Below are 18,137 nucleotides of genomic sequence, written 5' to 3'. Positions count from 1 at the left end.
CTTTTCTCTAGGAATTTGTCCTAAATAAAAACATGGCCCCAGAAGCTCAGAAAATTTCAGATTTTGGGAGTCAAAAATCATGGAAATTAAAATGAGAGGTCTGCTAAGAAACAGCACACCACACACTGCTTGGATCCACTTCAGTTAAATCCAGGGAATATATATCCCATTGCTTCCACTTTATTCAGGAACCTTGCTTTGTCAAATCAAGTACATACTAACTCATTGTAATACACTGCTGGCAATGCTCACCACCCAATGATCCTAACCTTTAAGTTAAGAAACACTGGACCACCTCAGGATAACAGAATCAATCCCTGTGGAATGGGCAAAACATGAGGTATGGAGTCAGACCTGAGTCCAAATCCCAGTTCTGCCATATACTGGTTTCACAGGGCCTGGCACATGGTTAAGAACTGAAAAAAATCCAGTTTCCTTCCACTACAAGATGCCACTAGGGGGCACGTGAACTGCCATGTCTCATAGCATCCTTGAAGACAAAAACCATATGTCTCTCTTAAATGTTACTTTCAAATAACTTCATGACAACTCAGCCTCTTTCTCCTTATATCTGTGAAGTTACATCAGTGAGCAGGAAATCAGGAAGCAAATAAATGACTTTTTTGTTCCCATTAGACTACAATATGTCCCAAATTTGTCTCCCCACTGTGTCTTTATATATATGAAATCCTCATAATAACCATCTTTCAGACGGAATTAAGAAATGTACTCAAATCTACCCAGCTAATAAGTGGTAGAACCAATCTGTATTTTCAAATCTATAACTTGAATTTTAAAAAATCTATGTTCTAGGCTACCCTCTTTGGGTCCCCTCCCTTTGTATGGGAGCTCTGTTTTCACTCTATTAAATCTTGCAACTGCACTCTTCTGGTCCATGTTTGTTACAGCTCAAGCTGAGCTTTCGCTCGCTGTCCACAGCTCGCCGTCCACCACTGCTGTTTGATACCATCGCAGACCCGCTGCTGACTTCCATCCCTCCGGATCCGGCAGGGTGTCAGCTGTGCTCCTGAGCCAGCGAGGCGCCCACTGCTGCTCCTGATCCAGCTAGAGGCTTGCCATTGTTCCTGCACAGCTAAGTGCACGGGTTCATCCTAATCGAGCTGAACACTAGTCACTGGGTTCCATGGTTCTCTTCCTTGACCCACGGCTTCTAATAGATCTATAACACTCACTGCATGGCCCAAGATTCCATTCCTTGCAATCCGTGAGGCCAAGAACCCAAGGTCAGAGAACACAAGGCTTGCCACCATCTTGGAAGCGACCCGCCGCCATCTTGGAAACGGCCCAGGACCATCTTGGGAGCTCTGGGAGCAAGGACCCCCAGGTAACATTTTGGCGACCACGAAGGGCCCTCCAAAGTGGTGAGTAATATTGGACCACTTTCACTTGCTATTCTGTCCTATCCTTCCTTAGAATTGGAGGAAAATACCGGGCACCTGTCAGACAGTTAAAAACGATTAGCATGGCCGCGGGACTTAAGACTCAGGTGTGAGGCTATCTGAGGAAGAGCTTTTTAACAACCCCTTCTGGGTTGGGGACCTTGGTCTGCCTGGTCCCCAGAAGGGTTGGGGTCCTTGGTCTGCCTGGAGCCAGCTTCCACTTTCAGTTTTCTTGGGGAGGCTGAGGGCGGACTAGAGGCAGAAAGCTGTAGTCCCAAACCCCCGGCATTAGCCGGTTCAGATCATGGCGCAGCCAGAAGTCTCTACTCAACAGTCGCCCATGCATGCGCCCCCACCTTTCCTTCTGACCATACCTCCTGGGTCCTGACCACGACTTTCTTGAAAGCATAGCCCCAAAATTCTCCTTACCTCTGAATCTACTTCCTCCAATCCCTGCCTCCTAGGTACTAATGGTTTAGACTTTAGATTTAGATTTCCTCTAGCAAGTTGTATCTCCAAAGCGATCTGAGGAAGCTCTACGCTGAGTCCTTAGGCATCTAGGCTATAAACCCAGGGAGTCTTATCCCTGGTGTCCCTCGCAATTTAGGCATACAGCTCTCCACATGAGCAGTTATGTGGGACCTGTTCCCCACCACCCTTGCCAGGACCCCAAGTTTGTAATGGCTAAGAGGAGGAGAGAGAGAGACATGGAAGAGAGAGAGAGACGGAGGGGAGAGAGAGAGAGACAGAGGGGAGAGAGAGAGACAGGGGGAAAGAGAGAGAAAGAGGGGAGAGAGAGAGAGACAGAGGGGAGAGAGAGAGACAGGGGGAAAGAGAGAGAAAGAGGGGAGAGAGAGAGACGGGGGGGAGAGAGAGAGAGAGACGGAGGGGAGAGAGAGAGAGAGAGGAAGTCAAAGGAAAAAAAGAGAAAGAAATAGTTAAAAAAAAAAGTGTGCCCTATTCCTTTAAAAGCCAGGGTAAATTTAAAACCTATAATTGATAATTGAAGGTCTTCTCCGTGACCCTATAACACTCCAATACTACCTCACTGTTGAAACTAGGCCTCATAAAACTTAGAAACTAGGCCTCATATAGAAAAAAATTAACACCAGGTGGCTCTGGATAGGGTCCCACCCTGCCTCGATAAGGACCCACCCTGATAGGGTCCCACCCTGCCAATTCCAGGAAACAACCTCATGGGGTCCCACCCTGCCAATTCCGGGGGTCCCACCCTGCCTCGAAGTTCCCGGAATCAACAACTCCAGGAAAAAACCTCATAAGGTCCTGCTCTAACCAATTATCATAAGACACCTTGCTCAGGCCACAGCTAGACCCAATCATTTTGCGCCTTAAGCTTTGTTTGAATTTCGCGCCATAAGCTGTGTTTGAACTTGTGTTTGCCTATATAAACAGCCTGTAACAAGCAGTCGGGGTCCCAGGGCCAACTTAGAGCTTGGGACCCTAGCGCGCTAGTAATAAATAACTCTCTGCTGTGAATCTCGTGTCGGTGATCCTTCGCGGCGACCCCTGCCCAGGAGGGAATCGACAGTTCGGTTCCAACACTGTCAGCGTAAACAAGGGCGTAGCCTGAAAACACTGAGACCACTGACAACCCATAGCTTTCCTATCAAAAATCCTTAACCCAGTAACCCGTGAATGTATTCAATCTGTAGCAACAACTGCTTTGCTAAAAGTAGAAAAATAACTTTTAGAGGAAACCTCATTGTGAGCACACCTCACCAGTTCAGAATTATTCTAAGTCAAAAAAGCAAAAAGGTAGCTTACTAACTGAAAAATCTTAAAGCATGGGGCTCTTCTGTTAGAAAAAGGTAATTTAACACCAACCACTGATAATTTACTTAACCCAGATCCTAACAGGGGACTTAAATCTTAATTACCATACTAAGGTCCAACCAGACCTAGGAGGAACTCCCTTCAGGAAAGGACAATAGATGGTTCCTCCCAGGTGATTGAGGAAAAAACCACAATGGGTATTCAGTAATTGATAGGAAGACTCTTGTTGAAGCAGAGTTAGAAAAATTGCCTAATAACTAACTGGTCTCCTCAAACTTACAAGCTGTTTGCACTTCGTCAAGTCTTAAAGTACTTACAGAATCAAAAAGGACTATCTCAATCCTGACTCAAAAGGTTACCTACACCCTCACTGAAACAAATTTGCATAAGAACTGCTTTTATGGGTACACATCTTGATGGGGCAGCTGGGTTATTATGAAATAGGAACCCAGTTCAGTTCTAGGACTCACCCCTGAGCACAAAGGCAATGTTGGGCACACTGGTAAAGGACCAGTAGAATCCAACAGTCCGGCTCCCTTTCTTTATGGTCAAGAAAGGCGGGAAAAGGGATGCAGGTCTGCTACATTGGTGAGCATAACTAATCCGATAAGCAGAGGTCCATGGATGGTTACATACCCTGGAAAGGAATAAGCATTAGGATCATAGAGGACACTCTAGGAGTAATGCTCATCGGAAAACGACTAGGGGCGCTGGCATCCCTATGTTCTTTTTTCAGATGGGAAACATTCCCCTCCGCAAGGCAAAAACACCCCTAAGATGTATTCTGGAGAACTGGGACCAATTTGACCCTCAGACGCTAAGAAGAAATGACTTACATTCTTCTGCAGTACCACCTGATATCCTCTTCAAGGGGAGAAACCTGGCCTCCTGAGGGAAGTATAAATTATAACATCATCTTACAGCTAGACTTCTTTTGTAGAAAAGAAGGCAAATGGAGTGAAGTGCCATATGTACAAACTTTCTTTTCATTAAGAGACAACTCGCAATTATGTAAAAAGTGTGATTTATGCCCTCCAGGAAGCCCTCAGAGTCTACCTCCCTACCCCAGCATTCCCCTGACTCCTTCTCCAACTAATAAGGACCCCCCTTCAACCCAAACAGTCCAAAAGGAGATATATAAAGGGGTAAACAACGAACCAAAGAGTGCCAATAGTCCCCGATTATGCCTCCTCCAAGCAGTGGGAGGAGGAGAATTTGGCCCAGCCGGAGTGCATGTACCTTTTTCTCTCTCAGACTTAAAGCAAATTAAAATAGACCTAGGTAAATTCTCAGATAACCCTGATGGCTGTATTGATGTTTTACAAAGGTTAGGACAATTCTATTATGTTAATCAATCCGGAATCATCACTGAGAAAGTTAAAGAAATTCGAGATCAAATACAATGTAGAGCAGAGGAGCTTCAAAACACTGGACCCTGGGACCTCCTCAGTCAATGGATGCCCTGGATTCTCCCCTTCTTAGGACCTCTAACAGCTATAAAATTGCTACACCTCTTTGGACTCTGTATCTTTAACCTGCTTGTTAAGTTTGTCCCTTCCAGAATTAAAGCTGTAAAACTACAAATCATTCTTCAAATGGAGCCCTAGATACAGTCCATGACCAAGATCTACCGTAGACCCCTAGACTGGCCTGCTAGCCCATGCTCCGATGTTAATGACATTGAAGGCACCCCTCCCGAGGAAATCTCAGCTGCACAACCCCTACTACGCCCCAATTCAGCAGGAAGCAGTTAGAGCAGTCATCGGCCAACCTCCCCAACAGCACTTGGTTTTTCCTGTGGGGAGGGGAAACTGAGAGACAGGACTAGCTGGATTTCCTAGGCCTACTAAGAATCCCTAAGGATAGCTGAGAAGGTGGCCACTTCCACCTTTAAACACGGGGCTTGCAACTTAGCTCACACCCGACCAATCAGATAGTAAAGAGAGCTCACTAAAATGCTAATTAGGCAAAAACAGGAGGTAAAGATAGCCAATCATCTGTTGCCTGAGAGCACAGCAGGAGGGACAATGATTAGGATATAAACCCAGGCATTCAAGCTGGCAACGGTTACTACCCGACCAATCAGATAGTAAAGAGAGCTCACTAAAATGCTAATTAGGCAAAAACAGGAGGTAAAGATAGCCAATCATCTGTTGCCTGAGAGCACAGCAGGAGGGACAATGATTAGGATATAAACCCAGGCATTCAAGCTGGCAACGGCTGCCCTCTTTGGGTACCCTCCCTTTGTATGAGAGCTCTGTTTTCACTCTATTAAATTTTGCAACTGCAAAAAAAAAAAAAAAAAAAAAAAAAAAAAAAAAAAAAACACCTATGTTCTACCTACAGTCTGCTGAAAATACAAAAATGTTAAAGGGAAATAACAGTCTCATCTCCATATTGTTTTAAAGCTAGCTCTAGAAAAGAATCGAATAAGTACTTGTTTAATAAATGCTTATATAATATGTGATCTCTTTTTTTTTTTTTTTTTTCCCCAGCCACTTTACTTTTAGGGATTCACTATATAAAAGCAGCAATATAAGAGATTAAAAAGCATTTACAGGCCAGGTTCAGTGGTTTACACCTCTAATCCCAGCACTCTGGGAGAATGAGGGGGCAGCACACCTGAACCAAGGAGTTCAAGACCAGCCTAGGCATCATGGAGAAACCCCATTTCTACAAAAAAAATTAAAAATTAGCCAGGTGTAGTGGTGTGTGCCTGTAGCCGCAGCTATTCGGGAAACTGAGGTGGGAGGCTGAAGTGGGAGGATCACTTGAGTCTGGGAGGTCAAGGCTGCAGTGAGCCATGATTGCACCACTGCCCTCCAGCCTGGGCGACAGAGTGAGACCCTGTCTCAAAGAAAGATAAAAGTATTCACAAGTTAAATTTTATTTAAACATGTTGAATTATATTTAATAAACCTGAGTGCTTTTTCAGATAAAGCATTTATAAGTATTTTTATATACTTATATTTATAAGTTTCATAATCAGAGAAAAATTAGAACTAATTTGCCATTTTATAATCAGATAAAAACCAGAACTAATTTGAATAAAATTGACTGAAGTGTGGAATAGCCATAAAACAAAATACTATCGATAGTTCCAAATAGAAATAGATATCGTAAATATAACTAAGTGGAAGAAAAACATACAAAACACTATATATAATCTGATCCTATCTGCTTTAGTATATGCATGTGAAAAGCTAAATGAATATATAACAAACTGTTCAAAAAAAAGAAAAGTCATCTCTTTTGAAGAAGGAATATAAGGCAACTTTAATTGTGTAATATATCTCTAATTTCTTCCTACATAATTACTTCGACATCTTTTTCGGAACATAGGCTCCCTGCCAGTCCTCCTAATGTCCTTAAAATTCATAGTCATATTCTCATTTTCTCCTCTCATTCAAGTCTGTCATTTTACAAATTCTGAATCTTTTATTTCTCAGCTCTCTTCCTATTTAAATCATATTTTTCTGATGTCACCTTTTTCTTTAAACTATATTTCTGATCTCAGAGTTATTTTTTTTGTTTTTTTGCAGTTTTTTTTTGCCCAACCTTGGGTCATGTTTTCCCTTCTAATCATGTCTTTTCTTCCAGATTTCATACTCTCTGCTGCCCAACCACCTGAGAAACTATTATTCTATTTCTCTTTTATTTTTGATGGCCAACCTTCTCAGCCACATTTATAATTCCTGAGCATACAACAGCAGGAGCCTGAGGGGCTGAAGTGGGGTTTGTGTATGCATGCACCCCAGATGTGTAGCACAGTGTGTGACCTACACTAGGTATTCAGTAAGCAAGTGCTTAATCGATCTTTCACTTTTTCTACTTTTTTTTTTTTTTTTTTTTGAGACGGAGTCTCACTATATAGCCCAGGCTGGAGTGCAATGGCATGATCTCAGCTTAATGCAATCTCTACCTCCCGAGTTCAAGCGATTCTCCTGCCTCAGCCTCCCAAGTGGCTAGGATTACAGGCATGAGCCACCACACCCAGCTAATTTTTATATTTTTAGTAGAGATGAGGTTTCACCATGTTGGTCAGGCTAGTGTTGAACTCCTGACCTTAGATAATCCACCCACCTCAGCCTCCCAAAGTGCTGGGATTACATGCGTGAGCCACCACACCCAGCACTTTTTCTACTCTTTTTAACCAACTTCTCAACCTCACAAAATTTAATCCCACTAATTCCTAATCATGTCTTCCTCCTGGCCAAATTGAAATAGCTTTTTATTCTTATCCACATTAATCTGTCTACTTCTTTTGACACTGTTATGAGTCATGCTCCAAATTAAGTTAGTCCAAATTTAATATCTTTAATTTAAAAACACACAGAAACAAGGCAAGCCATGAGTAGGATAAGATATATCTGTCATGCCTAAACAAAACAAAAAAAATCAATAAGAAAAAGACACTCCAATTAAAAAATGAAAAAAAAATTTAAACAGGCATATCATAAAAAAGATCTTCAAATGTCCTATAACATACACAAAGATGTTAAACCTCATTAATTATCAATGCAATGTAAAAGAACTCAACAAGTCAATATCATGACATGGCTGTCAGAATAACTAAAATGAAAGACAGGCTGATCTAACGATCCCACTTTTCGGTATTTGGCCAAAAGATTTAAAGTCAAGATGTCAAAGAGATGTCTGCACTCCCAAGTTCATTGAAACACTATTTACAAGAGTTAAGTTATGGAATCAACCTAAAAGTCCATCAACAGATAAATGAATAAAGAAAACGTGGTAAATGTATACAATATAATACTATTCAGCCTTTAAAAAAAGAAAGAAATGTTGTCATTTGCAAGGACATGGATGGAAGTGGAGAACATTATGCCAAGTGAAATAAGCCAGGAACAGAAAGACAAATAATGCCTATTCTCATTTATATGTGGAATCTAAAACAACTGAATTCAAAGAGGCAAAAAGCAGAATGGTGGTAACCAGAGACTGAGGGGAGTAGAGAACGGGGAGATAATGGTCAAAGGGAACAAAGCCTTAACTAGACAGGAAATTATCTTTTTTGTTTGAGGTATCTTGCACATCATGGTAAAGATATTAATAATAATGTACATTCAAAATCTGAGACTAAATTTCAAGTGTACAACAAAAAAATGTTAAGTATTTGAGGTGATGGATATGGTAATCAGCTTGATTTAATTATTCCATTGAATTCATAAATCATAACATCATTTTGTTCCCTACGAATATATACAACTATAATTTGTCAGTTTACAATTTTAAAAACTAAAAAAATTTTTTAGAGACCTAAAACATAAGAAAAAAGATAGGCAATACTAAGTGCTGGTAAGAATGTGAAAGTACTAGAAATCTCATACACTGCTGAAAGGAATGTAAATTGGTGTGACCAGTTTGGAAAACAGATTGGCAGTATCTACAAAAGCTAAATATCTGAACACCTTATAACTCAGCAATTCTACTCCTAAGCATATACCCAACAGAAATCCATATATATGTTCCCCAAAAGACACATTATTCATAATGGCACTATCCATAATAGGCAGAAACAACCCAAATGTCCATCAACATAAGTTTTAATATATTCACCAATAGAATGCAGTGAAAATGAACGAACTATTGCTACATGCCACAACATAGACGAATTTCAGAAAATAATACTGAGATGAAGAGGCCAGATATGAAAAGTAAATACTATATGATTCCATTTACTTGAAGTACAAAAGCAGGCCAAATGATCCGTGATATTTGAAGTAATGATAGTAGTTACCTTCATAAGGAGGTAGGGACCAAGTGGGGGAAAGGAGACTTCTACAGTGCTAGTAATATGATATTCCTTGATCTAAGTGTTGGTTACATGGGATGCTCACTTTATGAAAATTTGTTGAGTTGTATACTTTCTACACAACTCAACAAATTTTTTTGAGCATTTTTATGTACGTTATGCCTAATTAACACCTAAAAACAAAAACACATAATATACATACGCACATGCTCACATACTAAAATCCTCCTTAAGAGCAATCCACAGTTGTAGATTATTACTCACATGAAAGATGGCAAATACGAACTGGTTGGTTGGGGTGGTAAACTGGGTGTGGAAGAGAGTAGGGAGGTTGGAGAAGAAACCAAGTGAGTGGATGAAGGAGGGAAAGTATGTAAACAGGAAAAGCAGAGCAAAGGCTAAATAATGAATAGTAGAAAGGGAGCCCATAAAGAGTCCAACAACGCTGATTTAACTTCTCTACCTATCCACCCACTTTACAAGGTTATTGTAAGATCAAATGAGATCATAACTATAAAAGTCCTTTGTTAAAAATGTGTTCCTCAAATATAAGGATAATATATAAAATGTCCAGGACATCTCTTAAATTACAAGGTTCATCTATTCTAGAGCTGGAAAAAAATCTTTGGGACAAAATCAAGACCTTAGCAGGATACACAACTTAGCAAATGTCATTCAGGTACTTAGTCTGTGAATAAGATCTGGAATCCCATGCTACGGACTTTTCTTCAAGTAGTCATTTCACTATACCAAGTACCTATGGATATTATCACACCTTTAAACAATTTTCACGTATTTTTAATCATTGATTATTGATTTTTTTAATACATGCTCTGATACCTAGCTTTCATTTATCATTAGATTTTTGCACCAAAAAGGCATAATGAAGTATGTAGAGCCGGGGGGAGGGTTAATAAAAAAGATTTTTATTTTATGTTGGTTGAACAATCATAATCATGAACTAAAATTACTTACTGCATAATACTTTATGCATTACATAAACATAATGAAGACATGGCTCTCTGGGACCCAATATTTCCAAATATCACTAGATATATCCACTAATTAACCCAGTTTGGTTAGCAGTTCTTCTGTTTGTTCTTTTAATTACAGAAGTAATAACACTCATTGAAACAAACGAATTAAATACAGAAGTATACACAAAAGAGTTTGCATATCTTACTCCATACCTATCACATACAGACACATAGACGGAATTTTTCCTTTGTAGGTGTGTTGTTTGTTGTTGTTTGCCATTTTAAGAAATGAGATCAATCATGTTGTGTATGTTATAATACAACAAGACTTGCACCTAACATAGATATCTCTCTGCATCATACCTGCAAATCTAGCCCATTCTTGAGAATGTTCCATAATTTCTTCTGCCATTTTCTAACAAACGGTCATCCAAGTTGTGCCCAGTTCAGTTTTTACAAATACATTACAAGTATATACATGTTTATATAACCTAAAGTAGCAAGGCTTTTGTTTATTTTTGATAGATTTCTAAAAAATATCAGCATATTTAAATCAGTTGTAGCAAGTCACACTTCCACCAACAATGTGGGAGCCTAAAGCCTTACACTTTGGCCTACACTAGACGCTATCATTCCTTTCATTTCTGCCAATCTATGTAAAAGAAATTATAGATCCGTATTTTGTTTGCATTTTCATATATTTACCTTTAGTCATGTTCCTTTCTTCTTCTGAGATTTGCCATTTTTCTATTGGGTTGTCTCTTTTTTAAAATCAATTTTAAGAACTGTTTAATCTGTTAATGTTTAAGGGCATAGAAGTCAGGAAAGTTAATCAGTTTTGTTCAGTTCAATATCCTCACAACAAAGACCAGTGCCTGACATATAGTATACTCATTTAATATGTACTGATGAATATAGAATATTAAACCTTTTTCTTATATGTTAAGAATGTTTTATCTTAGTCTATCAACTTATTTACATAGTCTGTAGCTATACAATGATTTTTGTTGTAGATGTTGATGTTTTTATAAGGAAATAAAATCTATTTTCTTTATCAGTTCAGGGTTTATTCTCTTAAAGCTTCCCCATCCAGAGGTATTAAAATATTTATCAAAATTTTCTTTTAATATTTTAGAGGGTATCTTTTTTAATATGTAAACCTTTAACTGAATTTTGTATGGTGGGAGGCAGGGGATCTCTATTTTTTTCTGGATGGACAATTGTGTTAGTCCATTCTTGCATTGCTATAAAGAAATACCTGAGACTGGGTAATTTATAAAGGAAAGAGGTTTAATCGGCTTACGGTTCTGCAGAGTGTATAAGAAACATGGTGCCAGCATCTGCTCAGTTTCTGGTGAGGCCTCAGGAAGCTTTTATTCAAGGCAGAAGGTGAAGCAGAAGCAGGCAGAAGGAGGCACGTAACACAGCAAGGAGGAGCAAAAGAGAGCGAGGGACAAGGTGCCACGCTTTTTTTTTTTTTGAGTCGGACTCTTGCTCTGTCACTGAGGCTGGAGTGCAGTGGCGAGATCTCGGTTCACTGCAAGCTCCACCTCTCAGGTTCACGCCATTCTTCTGCCTCAGCCTCCCCAGCAGCTGGGACTACAGGCGCATGCCACCACACCTGGCTAATTTTTTTGTATTTTTAGTAGAGACCAGGGTTTCACCATGTTAGCCAGGATGGTCTCAATCTCCTGACCTTGTGATCCACCCGCCTCGGCCTCCCAAAGTGCTGGGATTACAGGCATGAGCCACCGCGCCCAGCCAGGTGCCACACTTTTAAACAATCAGATCTCACATGAACTCAGAGTGAAAACTCACTAATTGTCATGAGGACAGTAACAGTCCATTCATGATCTGCCCCAGTGACCCAAACACCTCCCACTAGGCCACACCTCCAACACTGGGAATTACATTTCAATATGAGATTTGGAGGGGACAAATGTCCAAACCATATCAAGAGTCAATTATGCCATGCTTTTCTAAATGAACAGAAACACTATTAAGTAACCTTACATATCACATTTCTTGATTGTTTCTATCCTATTGAACAACTATCTGTTCCTGTGTAATACCATACAGTTGTCATTACAGTCAATACCTAGTATAAATCTCTGGTAGGACAAGGCCCCTGTCTTCTTTGTGAGGGAATGTGAAAACTTCTCTTTTTTTTGAGACAGAGTCTCGCTCTGCCACCCAGGTTGGAGTGCAGTGGCAAGATCTCGGCTCACTGCAACCTCCAGCTCCCTGGTTCAAGCGATTCTCCTGCCTCAGCCTCCAGAGTAGCTGGATTAGAGGCATGTGCCACCACACCCAGCTAATTTTTGTATTTTTAGTAGAGACGGGATGTCACCATGTTAGCCAGGATGGTCTTGATCTCCTGACCTCGTGATCCACCCGCCTTGGCCTCCCAAAGTGCTGAGATTACAGGCATGAGCCACTACAACCGGCGTGAAAACTTTTTTGTGAGGTTCATTTCTCTTTGTGAGGGAAAATTCTTTTCAACTCTCAGATTTTTACTCTTCAGCAGGAGCTTTCAATTCATTGCATTCTCCCACACAGGGAAAAAAAATCCATTAGGATTTAGAATGGATTAACTGCTCTATTGCTACTGACTTTTATTTCATAATAGAAATATGAAATAGAAAATGTCTAATAAAACATCTTTATCAAAGTCTCATTGCCCCTTTTAAAAAGACAATTTATAAATAGACTTTTGAGTTTACTTATTTTGATTTTGAATGGCATTTATCATTATGGGTTGTATTTCCTTCATATATGAGATACTTTAGATTTTTCAAAGCCTGCTGAGGTCACCTTGGTCTCTGTTCCCACTTATTTCCAAATATAACTAGGGGTTATTTGGCTACCCCACTCAGAAAGAAAAATAATTATCTTTAAATAATCTAGCAATATACCATTCTCAGTCACATTTGGAAACAAAATATCCTATGTCAACAAAGAACAAGAAAGAGCTTGAATTTTTTTTCATGACATTATATTTGAAGAGAATCTTTATAGCAAAGGAACAAAACATTTGTTTTATGATTTTAAAACACTGTTTGTTTTGTTTTACTTATTAATTTCAGTCCCCTAGTTTCTCAGGAAAAAACAAAATCACACAATTGTTTTTGCTTAACATGATGAGGCAAACTATAAGACATATACCTACTGCTGTGCGTCCTGTTCTTTTCTCCAGGGTTTTCCACTTCCTTTCTTCTTAGTACCAAAAATATTATGATAGCAGTGCTATAAAGGAAACTGATTGGTGTGGGAATTCAGTGCAACCAATTCTAGATCTACTTGTACTTGCCACATCCTTGTTGTGTGATCTTGCCATTCTAACTCTCAGATTCAGTGAAAGCTATATGTCTTTTAAAGTTTATCAGTTGCATCAGACCATATATATAACTCAGAATAAGTTCAAAGATAAGAAGATGTAAGCAGTTTCTAGAAAAAAATTTTCTTTCTCTCTACTTGAATGAACTATTGACACCAAGTTTACAAAAATGAAAGTGACTTCAATGAAAATGTATACATGGCTAATTAGCTTCATATTTATATGAAAGTGATTTCAAAGAAAATGTATAAATGACTAATTAGCTTCACATTTATCATGAGTTGGGGCTATTTGACTTTTGCCATAACATTTTACCTAATCTATAAAATGTTATTTTCAAATAAGACTTTGGAGCTTTAGAAAAATGGAGCTGTACATGCTTTGAGAAAGTAAAGTGAGCCATGAAAGGAGAAAATAAAGGCCTAGTTTTTGTATCCCAATAGATTTTTACCAACCTTTCCCTGAAGAAAGTTTAGAATGAGCATAATGGGAAAAGGGGGAAATTGTATGTTGTGGATGGAGGAAGGAAAGGTCAGCTATGTCCAATAAGTAAAGAGAGGACTAGTCTCAAACTATTCAACATATGATTTACCTAGCAAAAGCTTTAAGTCACAGCTGAATTACATTGGGGAAACAATTACAGGTTTTATAATGGAAAGAAGCATCTTCAATGTTGGCTGCAATCACTGACAGCAGGAATACTCACTTTTGAAAAAATAAAAATGGCCATTTTTTTCTGCTTTCCAAATCTTAGTTTAATATTATGTTCCTCAAACACTATAAAGTTGAGAACTGAAATGATTACCTGGGAAATTCTGGTGAAACTGAGGTGTTTGTTTCATTAATTATCCACGTCATTTATCTTCTTAACTTAACCTAAATTTAGCCTGAATATCATTTGTTAGAGACTGAAGACTTTTAGAGAGCAGAGAGCACCTTTTTTTAATTAAATAAATTCCTTTGATAATATTTTAATGTGACTCAAGAATCCAGCAGTATCTATATATGGGCCCTCTGCATCAAGGAAAAGAAGTACCTCATACAATTCTGTGAATATGAGACTAAAATACAATTTCAATTATGAGGTAATTTCTTTTTTTTTTTGTAGTCTAATGCAGGAAGAATGAAGACTAGTCATGTCGAGAACCAGAGCCTCGCTACGTTTTCCTTGTGTAAGTCCTGTAAATAAATTGGTGAAGGGAATCATCAAATGCCTTATTTTCCTTCCCGCAAAGAGAATAAACCTTTTTGAAAGTCCCTGATAAGGTACAACCCTTATCCCTAAAGTTAGACCTACCAATAGCCGTGACCCCAGATCATTCTGGTGTCTGTATGGAGTGTTTGCAAAGATGAGTGCAATAATTCTTCCCATCCTCTCCACATGCACCTCTGTGGCTTTGCTACTTTGCCCATCAAGAAATTGAGTTGAATTTCTAGAATCTGGATTTAGCTGTTTAACTTGCTTTGACCAATGAGATTTGAACAAAAAGTAACAAGCTGAAACTTCCTTTTAGCTTTGTTGGAACCATGAGACCACTAGGTGAAGATGCCTCCGATAAACTGTTAGAGATATCTGACCCAGGTAATAGCCAGGACCAAGTCAAGCAGCCATCTTCCATCATCCAGTACTAGCCAAGTCATATTACTTGTGGCACATGAGTGAACTCCACAGAAGACCCCTTGACATGAGTCTAGCCCAGATTACTGATCCAAAGGATAATCAAATAAAATGCTTATCTTTTTGCCAATGTCACAGACTCTCCCAAGTCCTCTTTTTTTTTTTTTTTTTTTTTGGAGATGGAGTTTTGCTCTTGTTGCCCAGGCTGGAGTGCAATGATGCACTCTTGGCTCAGTGCAACCTCCACCTCCCAGGTTCAAGCGATTCTCCTGCCTCAGCCTCCCAAGTAGGTGGGATTACAGGCAGGTGCCACCATGCCCAGCTAGTTTTTGTATTTTTAGTAGAGACAGGGTTTTGCTGTGTTGGCCAGGCTGGTCTCAAACTCCTGACCTCAGGTGATCCATCCACCTTGGCCTCCCAAAGTGCTGGGATTACAGGAATGAGCCACCGTGCCCAGCCCCAAGTTCCCTTAAATCATGTAAAATTTCATGAGTATGTGGCACGTGCAGTTTTCGGTGAAGAGGATCCTTAATCTTCATCAGCTTCTCAAAGTGATCTATGAGCCAAATTTTAAAAGACCCATCAGCACCAACTATGGTTTCTCTTCCAGAAGCTGGCCTTCTCAGCTCTGGCTTGACCTACTGGTATAGTGTGTAGCTGGCTTTGGAAAGAAAAGGAAACCCTATTTACATTATCTGTATTCCAGCATCCTCACCTCTTCCATAAGTCTAGCTGAGTAAGAGTTTGGATCTTAGTTCCCACCTTTTCCTGTGTATTCATTATGATGCATGGAGCGATGAGAGTAATTCCCATGTTAAATGTGGCCAGAGAGGTTGGCAGACCAAGGAGCAAGTTACCGTCCTCCCAGATTACCGTTACACTTCCACAGAAAGTCCTCTAAACACTTGCCGCAGATATTACCAAATTGTCACTCTTTATTGCATTATAGTAAGCCTTTGAGGTAGAAATCACTAAAATTACTTGCTCCAGGCCATAAAGCAGACCAAGTACACCTCAATACCAAAGCTTTTCTCCCAGGAAAAAAAAAAAAAAAAAACGGACCCAGGGACCCTCTGGGTCGGCAAAGACTCTTCTAAAACATCTGTCCGGGCCAGCTCCTCAGTTGGATCGGTGCTGACAGAAACAGAAACGCCAGGGGCCGGAAATGTGGCCAGGACGATGCCCCTCTGTTCTGGGCACCGTTTGTTCGAATACCTCGTCAGGTATCATCAGGTGTCACTCAGGAAGGAGACACGCCCTGCCTGGACTGCAGCGAACGCTGAGCGTTACGGGGTACGTGGTGGCCCTCAGGTTACCGACCGGGTCCGTTAGATTCCAGAGGACAAAAGGCAGGGAGCAGCCTGGTCTTGGGGTCTTTAAATAGAGAGGTGCCATCTACTGCCGAAAACCAAGTCAACATCTCGGGACAAAGCTGCACTCACCCCCGGCCGGCTGAGCTCTGGGCCCCTTTAGCCTTTCTTTGAGCCTGGTCCAGTAAAAAGCAGCCCCAGCAGTCCCAGCTGAAACGCTCCACACCCGGGCCCCGCTGAACTGCAGAAGCGAAGACTGACAAGCACTCTGTCCGCTCGTAGAGTGGGAGCTCGCGGCACCGGCGGCTCCGCCCAGGCCCCCGCACACTCACTCACCAGCCTGGTAGCTCTGTAAGGCCCGGGCCCCACGATGCGATGCTCCATGGCGAGTAGGCAGCAGCGGCAGCAGCCGCGCCAGCGCCGATCTCCGCCAGCCGGCGGAGCAGCAGTTTGAATCCCAAGCCCGCGGGCTCCGGGCGCTGATTGGGCGGCGCGAAGGTACGTCACCGGAACTGCGCAGAGTGGGCGGGGAGGTCGGTGTCTCTCCGAGACCGGCGGCGCATGGAGCTCCGGCTGCCAACTTGCCTGAGGTGAAATCTGTTGCCCACCCTGGTCCCACCGTGCGAGCACACCTGGGCAGGTGCGACTACGGGGCCAGGGGCGTCTCTCCCGCGCTGGACAACGCTGTGCAGCGCCCTTCCCAGATTTCTGCGTCGGAGCAACACAAACACACGCATTCTTTACAAAAGGGTCAATAAAAGGGTGTTACCCAACGACCGAAACCCAGCTTTGGGCCGCGTGGATAAATCCCTGTCCTCCCTACCAAGTGCACTATGAGCCTGGAGGTGCTGCTAACTCTGGGAGAAGCAGGTAATGAAATGAAGCGAGGCGACAGCTTTAACCAATGGAGGGACATTTAAAAACGGGATAGAGAGCACATGGCCACAAGGAACGTAGACAGTATGTAAGGGCAATAAAGAGCGGGAAGGGAGCCCAGATTATCTTCTGTTTGTTCTCTTGATAGTCTTTTCTCCTTTGAGTTCTGTGTTTTGTATTGGACTGATATTTTTAGTCCTTGGCAATAGGGTTGTGAGTCCTTTTTTGACTGCTTAGAATTTTCCCCCTGGGAATTGCTTGTCCGATTTGCAATATTTCAGAGGGACAAATGAAGTAACTCCATATACTTACGACTCTGTACCCTACTCAAATTTGGTCATCTCTGTAAGTACCCAGGATAAGACGTTGAAGGAGTGAAGATGTGCCATTCCAAAATATGCGTAATTGGTATATTGATTATTTCGAGCGGAAAACATTGGAGAAATGGTAGTTTCAGAAAGGGCAAGCTGACCGGCCTCTTCCGATGCAGCAGGCCATAAAGATTTCTCTGGGTCGGGCATCCTCTCCCTACCACGGTGAGAAAATAGTCCGTATCACCAAAGGCTTGGAATTGAAGGCTGCAGTTGACCTGAATAAACATTCTTAACGAAGTAACCCTATCTTCCACTAGGAGATACAGGAAATTTTTTACATTTATCTTCTAGTGACTCCCTAGAAAATGTTACTGTCTTTGTGAGCTATGGAAGTTACTCGAGTCACAGGGCACCAAAATATGTTAGCAGCTGCCCATATCCGAGACACCACCCCAAAGTATGTTACAGGCAGCGAATCCCTATAGATCTGCAGCACCCTCAATCGTTGCCTCCTCAGAAGAAAGAATTCGAGTGAGGGGCTTAAGACGGAAGGAGAAACCCAGGCAAGTATTAGACCAGAAGTGAAAATTTATTAAAAAGCTTTGAATGAAAGGAAGTACACTTGGAAGAGGGCCAAGCCGGTGACTTGAGAGATCTAGTGCATAGTTTGATCTTTTGACCTGGGGTTTTATACGTTGGCATACTTCTGGGGTCTTGCTTTGGGGCTTTGCATTACTT

General features: G+C 41.1%; 1 protein-coding gene across 3 annotated transcripts in view; it reads right to left on the bottom strand.

Moving 5' to 3' along the window:
- The window catches only part of LOC105499435 (DEP domain containing 1B), a 123,006-nt gene extending 106,317 nt beyond the window's left edge, over window positions 1-16,689 (bottom strand). For 2 of the 3 annotated variants that reach the window (XM_011771999.2, XM_071098898.1), the window contains exon 1: window positions 16,546-16,689. In XM_011771999.2, coding sequence (XP_011770301.1) covers window positions 16,546-16,593 — 48 coding nt within the window. In that variant the 5' untranslated portion in view covers window positions 16,594-16,689. Of the gene's footprint in view, window positions 1-16,341; window positions 16,493-16,545 lie in introns of those variants that run through there. The other variant, XM_071098899.1, reaches the window with a different exon arrangement.
- Between the last annotated feature and the right edge of the window lie 1,448 nt (window positions 16,690-18,137).

The sequence above is a fragment of the Macaca nemestrina genome, chromosome 6 (genome assembly GCF_043159975.1).
Source record: "Macaca nemestrina isolate mMacNem1 chromosome 6, mMacNem.hap1, whole genome shotgun sequence".
Lineage (NCBI taxonomy): Eukaryota > Metazoa > Chordata > Mammalia > Primates > Cercopithecidae > Macaca > Macaca nemestrina.
The sequence above is the reverse complement of the archived record's forward strand: the minus strand, read 5'-3'. Positions and strand labels throughout refer to the sequence as shown.